Here is a 7,734-nt window from a genome sequence, read left to right on the forward strand (position 1 = left end):
GTCCTGGGATCAAGTCCCGCATCGGGCTCTCTGCTCAGCAGGGAGCCTGCTTCCTCCTCTCTCTCTCTCTCTGCCTACTTGTAATCTCTCTCTGTCAAATAAATAAATAAAATCTTTAAAAAAAAAAAAAAGAATTGTCAAATCAACATGCTGTTGAACTTGAAACTAATGTAACATTGTATGTCAATTATACTTCAATTAAAAAAAGAGAAATGCCTTTCTTACTCTAATTTTTAAAAAGGAGAATATTTAACATATAATAGTTGGTTTCTTTCTTTACAACTACATAAAACTAGAAGGAAACTTTGAGATCACCTAGCCAGCCAATCTATTTTACACTAAATGTGTATGTATTTTCCAAAAATGTCCATGCCATTTTATGCCACACGCTCTTTTTATGCTCCTCCATCAGAAGTAGGCCTATGTTCCCTCTACCTAAATCCAGGTGGACCTATGACTATGGTGCAAGTAGTATTTAACCTCTAAGGTGAGACCATAAAAGGCAATACATATTCCTCTAGCGCTTTCATGAATCTTGGGAGCCCTGAGCCAGTATGTATGTCATCTAGCTAGTCTTAAACCAGGACACCAGAGGGGTCATCTAGAGAGATGACTGAGAAAGTTAGTGAGTGAGAGAGAGACGGACAGAATGAGAGAGCTGAGGAATCTTTCTAGCCCAGGTGTTAGACTTATCAGTGAGCCATCAGATTTGTGAGATCCAGTACAATACCCACTAGTCACATGTAACTATTTACATTTCAATTAATTAAAACCAAATTAAATTTAAAAACCTATTTTTCAATCACACAAGTCATATTTCAAGTGCTCAATAGCCTTATGGGACTAGTTTCTACTGCACTGGACAGGGCAGATGTAGACTGTTTCTATCATTATAGAAAGTTCTAGGGAATGGTGCTGCTTCAGATAACTTCAGAAAGCCTCCGCTTTCAGGTTGCCCTAGTGCTGTGTGGAGCAGAGATGGGTTACTTACCAGGCCCTACATAGTGCAAATTCATGGGCAAAATCAACTTTGGTTTCAGCCACTGATTTTTGGGATGATTACATAGCCATAGTAAAAGGAATTCAAGGAAAATAAAGGTCTGAATGTGAAATAATCTGCTGGAGTTTTGGAGACCACAAAATCAGTCAAATGATGGAACTGATCATATTTTACTTCAATGTCCAGTAAGTGTTTATGACTAAATGAATAAGAAAATCCCCAATTCTTGAACCCACAATAATTTTAGCTTCAAATACTCTGCCACTATGCACCAGAAGTATTGTCTCTACCACTCCAGAAAAATATTTGATGATTCCTGGTTCTGAAGGAACAAAAGGAACCTTAAAAAATGTTAGCATCACTGAATTAATGGTAAAGAAAACAAGTCCTAGCTTCTTTCCAATGAATTCAGTAAAGTCACCATTTAACAGGTAAAGGTCACTCAATTTTCCAGTTTTTACACTCAAAATAGTCTTTACTTTTTGAACTACTGTATATTACATATTTTTAAAATTAACTAACTAATATTATAAAAGATTATATTTATTTACTTGAGTTGGAGTGCACACAAGTTGGTGGGGAGGGGCAGAGGGACAAGCAGACTCCCCACTGAGTGGGGAATGGGATGCAGGGCATAATCCCAGAACCCTGAGATCATGACCTAAGCTGAAGGCAGACGTTTAACCAACTGAGCCACCAAGGTGCTCCTACGTATTTTTAAATTTAAAAGCAAAAGAAACAAACTGAAAACCTTTGAGGGTATTCACCAATATTAACCAAAAGCTATCTTTTAAAATACTCCTTTACCAAGCAAATTATTTTAATAAAATCCAATTTTTTAATTACTTGAACTAATAGAAATTATAGATTTGGAGTCAAAAATAATGTGGGATTTAAGTGAAATTCTATCTGAACATGAACGTAGCAATTGTTTTGATACTTTTTTTTTTTTTTAATAATAATGAAGCTACACTGAAGCAACATGGGAAGTGGCACAGCTTCCCCATCAGCCCAGAGGACAAAGCTAGACTTCATGTACTGACTACAGAATTTTTTGCCAGCATGAGCCTAAGCAGACTTGCCATAACAAGATTTCCAGGTATAAAATTAGAGGATATTTAAGATTACTGAAAATTCTTTTTAAGATTATTTGTTTTTTGTGGGTTTTTTTTTGTTTGTTTTTTTAGTAATCGCTACTAAAAAGCCCCAGTGTGGGACTCAAACTCACAACCCCGAGATCAAGTGTCTCATGGTCTTCCAATGGAAACAGCCAGGCACCCCTTAAATTGCGAACGGCTGTGTTTTAGAGTTCTTATCTTTAAGATGTAGATATTAGGGGCGCCTGGGTGGCTCAGTGGTTAAATCCTCTGCCTTCGGCTCAGGTCATGATCTCAGGGTCCTGGGATCGAGCCCCACATCGGGCTCTCTGCTCAGCGGGGAACCTGCTTCCTCCTCTCTCTCTCCCTGCCTCTCTGCCTACTTGTGATCTCTGCCTGTCATATAAATAAATAAAATCTTTAAAAAAAAAAAGATGTAGATATTAGAATTATGATAAAACAGTATCAAGAATTTGCCTAAAATTAAGACATAGCTGGGGTGGGCAGTGTAGAGGAACAGAGGTGAAACATAGGTAGGCCTGGGGCGCCTGGGTGGCTCAGTGGGTTAAGCCGCTGCCTTAGGCTCAGGTCATGATCTCAGGGTCCTGGGATCGAGTCCCACATCGGGCTCTCTGCTCAGCAGGGAGCCTGTTTCCCTCTCTCTCTCTGCCTGCCTCTCCGTCTACTTGTGATTTCTCTCTGTCAAATAAATAAATAAATAAAAAATCTTTAAAAAAAAAAAAAAAAAAAAAAAAAAAAGAAACATAGGTAGGCCTGAGTTAATGACTGCTGGGATTGCCCTTCATTATACTCCTCCCTTCTATTTATGCCTAAAAAATGTCCACGGTGAAAAAAATAAAAACAAACCAACCAACATACTTGTCTATTTCAATGTTTTGGTGTGATAGGCAAAGTCAAGGGTAAAGAGAGTATGAGATAATGACAAACTACACTCAGATAAAGACCAGGCTTCCTAGGATCTCAACTATTAATGAGAAGGACCAAAATGTTCCAAATAAATACAAAATGCCTCAAATCTATAAAAATCATTATCGTAGTACATACATAAAACTGCTCCATGTGGGAATTAGAGCTGACTCATACCTTACACAGAATTCTAATATGTGTGGTTACCAGATTTCTTAGCCAACAGCCAAAAATTAAAAGGGAGGCTAATAAATACAGACAACACACAAAGGCACAAGACTGCTGATGGTCTTACAGGATGAGAAAAAAGAGAATGGCTATATAAGATGTGAAGTTCACCACTAATTAACACAACTTTATGGAGTAATAACCAGTATGGTTAGTGGGAAGGCCACAGGCTCCTTTAATGGAGTTAAAGACTATTCTACAGTCACTTACTAGCTATTGGAACCTAACAAAATTACTTAACCTCACTTTTTTCTCCAGAAAAATAAGAGTGGTATCTACATCACGAGGCTCATCCAGATGACTGAAAGAGAGATACTGTCAAGTATTTTGAAAGCAGGTTCTCCACAATTGCAGCCAACAATGTGCCTGCAACCTTGTGAAAGACCATGCGCTGGAACCACCCATTTCAACTGCTCCTAGACTCCCAACCCCCAGACACTGCATGACATAAATGTTTATGGCATTAAGTTGCTACATTTGGGATAACCTGTTGCACAGAATAGACACTATTACTTTATATAAGCGAACGATTATTATTTGATTAGCTAAATTTTTCCCTAAATACATTAACTGAGCTTCTTTGGTATATAAACTAGATAATACAAGGAAACCCTTTATCCGAATGGAGCGCTCATCACTTTGTAATGGCATATTTATGAAGCTGGATATTATTTTCAGCACCAAACTTCTTGAATCTGACCTTGGGAATATGCAAGAAAACTATGGAGGTAAAAACTCAGACCAGTGTGTCATGATTCAGTACCTCAGAAGCCGACTGAACACTTGGGCCTTACACTGTATGTCTGTGCGCGCGCGCACACACACACACACACACACACACATATACACACACACTATATATGTATATATGCACTCTTTATCTCTTCTACATTTTAATATTAATAAAAAGTATACTTAATCCTACCTGAATGAGGCATTTGCTCACATCACTAGCACAGAGTGCTTTGTTACAACTCAGTGACACAGGGACCCATGTCAGGAACACCAGGATGGCTAGAGTAAGCATAACACCACAGTGTGTCTTCATGTTTCTTCAGGGATGATCAACTCCCAGGAAGCTAAACAAACAAACAAGAAGAAAAAAAGCTTTAATTCAAAGGCAAGGGCTAGGTTAAGAACAGATACAGAAATGAAAAGCAAAACAAACCAAGACTCATTGTTTGTGTTAAAAGACTTTTGAGTGATCATTTAAAGGACATTCTCAATGAATGATGAAACATTCAAAACAAACTACAATTTTTGTATGGTAAGGTCTTGCCAGCCAACTCCAAATATATATATATACACACACACATATATATATATACACATATATATATATGTATATATATATAATATGTATAAAAAACCACCAGGTTACTGAGGCAAATAACTAGTTTTAATACTGCACCACTACTCCTCACCTTTAGTTTTAGGCCCATTTTGCAACTTTAAACTCATATTTAAAACTATTAATACTGTATCATAATTTAAAACATTCAACAAATTTTTAAAACACAAATTATTCTAATGATTATTTATGACTATTTCATTTTATCTCTTAACATAATTAACCAGAATGAAGCAGCTCAGAGAAAGCAGTTGGCAGTCATTCCTTAAATAACCCAGCAAAGAACAAAGGGGATAGTAAATTATTAATTGCATTAAGAACTCGAGTAATTTATTAAAATGTGAAGATATTCTTTGAATTCTACACCATAGGTACCACAGATTCTTCAATGTTATTAATAAGATAGTACACTTTGACAAAAAGAAGGAAAAAGACCTGAAAAAATCCTGATAGTAGTTAAACAACCAACATGGTTATTAAGCTTTTTAAAAAGATACAACTTCTTGGCATTAAAACAAACCCTCCCCAAGATAGAATCAAGTAAAATAAATGACTACTGATGTTGGATATATAAAAGGTGAGTTTATAGGCCTTTTATGATTACTATAAACGTTTATCCTAAGTATTATAAAGCACAATAAAGCAAAACAATAAGAAGGTGGGAAGAATAAAGGGCTTTGTACCCAGTATGACTCAATTTAGAAAGAGAAAGCCCTGGTGATTGATACTGAGGCCCACAAAGTATTCCCAAAGACCGTTAGTAGCCCAATTTTCTAATTGATTTAACAGCATTGACTAATGAATGTATTTAATACTAAGTCGTATGATTTCTGGTGCATATTCGTGGAGGCCAAAGAAGGTATTTCAAAAAGTGATTTTTATCGAGAAGTAGTTTTCATCCTACGCTCACTAAAAATGGGATTTTTTTTTTTTTATCTTTTATGGTTGTCTTCATACTACTCCCAAAATCTCACTGGAAAAAGTATTCAAGTAAATAATTGCAAGTACGAAGCAGGTAACAGAATTATTTAAAGGGCCTCCCTTTTTTCTTCTACGGAGTGAGGAACGGTACCGCACCGGAACTGTTTTCCTACGTCGGGACCCGCTTCTCGGGCTCGGGCGACCTGTGTGTGGTCCCCAAGGGGGACGGCACTGACAGCAGCCTTTGTGCCGCTGCACCGAGCCCCTGGCTGCCGGTGAGGAGGCAGAGGCCAAAGCGGCTCTTCACCCCCAACTCACCGACGCGCCGCCGAGCAGCAAGGCAGGGGAGGGGGCCTTGGAGGTGCCGCCGGCCGGCGGGCCCGCGCCCAGCACCCACCGGGCGGCACCCCCACTTTGTCCTGCGCGTAGGCGGGGCCCAGGCCGCGCGGGAGCTGCTCCGCTTCTCCCGGCCCCGACAGCCCGCCGCGGCCTCGGCCTCCAGAGGCCGGCGCTCTCGGTCCGGACCCTCCCCGGCCGCAGACCCTGCCCCGCCTGCTCCCGCTCACCGTGCGCCGCGGCGCCGCGAGACTGCCTGGCCCTCGTTCCCCCGCAGGTCCGCCGAGCCCTGGGCGAGCCGCGGGGCTGGGCGAGGGAGGCAGGCCGCGCCCCCGCGCCGTCCCTCAGCGCAGCGCCCGCGAGCCTCGGGCACCTTAAAGAGACAGGCCCGCCGCCGCCCTCCCCCCAGTTCCCCGGTCCCTCCGCCCGCCTTCGGTTCCCAGCTGCCGCCAGCTCCCGCCAGGAGGCGTCTCTCACTCCCGGGGCGCTCCTGTCAGCGCACGCCCTGGGCCCGCCCCTCCCTGCCTGCGTGCCCGCCCCGCCCCCAGCCCCGCCCCCAGCCCGGTCCCGGCGCGGCCCGCACGAAGGCCCCACCCCCAGCTGCGGCCCGGCCCCGCTCGCGCTCGAAGGCCCCGCCCCGCCCTCCGGTCACGCCCAACAGCACTGCACTGAGAAACACCCCGCCCCCCAGAAACACCCGGGGGGTGTCTTGCCGGGGACCCACGCGCGTCTTGCCTCCGCCCTCTTCCCTGCCCCCATCTCAGGTTTCTTTGTCGCCTACCTGGGGCTGCGGCTTACCTTCCGTGAGGCCCATTCTCTGCGTCTTAGCGTGTGTTCTTCCCCGAGCCGAGAACGGGACGTGCATTAGCTCGGCTACTTCCCACGGCAACCCCTACAGACTGTATCTGTCCGGTTATGGGGATTCAAGACCCAGGCACCTAGTGGTGGAGCAGGATTCACGGGTGGAGCCCGTTACCCTTGAACTCCTGTTATCTGATGTCGGAGGCAGGATTTATTAAAAGTGCACGTTTCTGGGCTCTATCTCAGACCTACTGAAAAAGGATCTGCTAGGGTAGAGCCTTCGTTCAGCAGTTCACTAAATTTGCTGCGGCCTCAGTGAGTGCCTGACACTGTGCTTGGTACTGGAAATAGAAGAGAGGAGGTGCCGTGGGTGCTGTTCAAGGAGGCCACTGGTCCTCGGAGAGGACGGACACACGGCTACACAAATGGCTGCAGCGCACCTACCTTCCCCAGTCCTCAGAAGAGAGCTCCAGGAGCATGTATGACGCAGCACTCATTTCAGCCTGTACTTCAGAAAAATGAATTGATTCCACTGGCAATAAACACGTAGAGGAAGGTGTTCGAGAAAGATGCTCAGATCTTTCCCACAACCCTGGGAACTTGGCATTTTAAAAAGATTTCAGGGTGATTAAGTTGCGGCGCATTGGGCTGGAGGATCCACAAGGGACTTTCCCCTTGGAAATGGTGACCTAGTGCTAAAGTCTTAAACTAGTAGTCTTAAATGCCTTACATTCCCCTTTGTGGCTTGGAAGAAAACAGAAAGAATGGAAAGTGTTGATTGGCTGAGGGGGTGGATTACATTAATGATATTAGTCCATTTTTGTAAAATAAGTAAATAAATCTGCATGTTAAAAATCATCCCTGGAAATTATCTTAAAGAAATAATTAAGAGTGTACACAAATTTAACTTTAAGGATCTTATTCTTTGGCATTCCTTACTAATGAATTATGATACTCCAGTACAATGAACTAAATCAGCTATTAAAACCAAGATTCTCCCACTTTGAATCTCAGGACCCCTTTACATTCTTGAAAAGTACTGAGGACACCAGAGACGTACTTTTATGTATATT

General features: G+C 42.8%; 1 protein-coding gene across 2 annotated transcripts in view; it reads right to left on the bottom strand.

The window, feature by feature from the left end:
* TWSG1 (twisted gastrulation BMP signaling modulator 1) overlaps window positions 1-6,979 on the bottom strand; it is a 66,907-nt gene extending 59,928 nt beyond the window's left edge. The window contains exons 1-2 of one of the 2 annotated variants that reach the window (XM_059409191.1): window positions 6,659-6,979; window positions 4,178-4,331 (exon numbers count right to left, since the gene is read on the bottom strand). In XM_059409191.1, the coding sequence (XP_059265174.1) occupies window positions 4,178-4,300 (123 nt within the window). In that variant the 5' untranslated portion in view covers window positions 4,301-4,331; window positions 6,659-6,979. Of the gene's footprint in view, window positions 1-4,177; window positions 4,332-6,090; window positions 6,309-6,658 lie in introns of those variants that run through there. The other variant, XM_059409190.1, reaches the window with a different exon arrangement.
* Between the last annotated feature and the right edge of the window lie 755 nt (window positions 6,980-7,734).

This window comes from Mustela nigripes, chromosome 8 (genome assembly GCF_022355385.1).
Source record: "Mustela nigripes isolate SB6536 chromosome 8, MUSNIG.SB6536, whole genome shotgun sequence".
NCBI lineage: Eukaryota > Metazoa > Chordata > Mammalia > Carnivora > Mustelidae > Mustela > Mustela nigripes.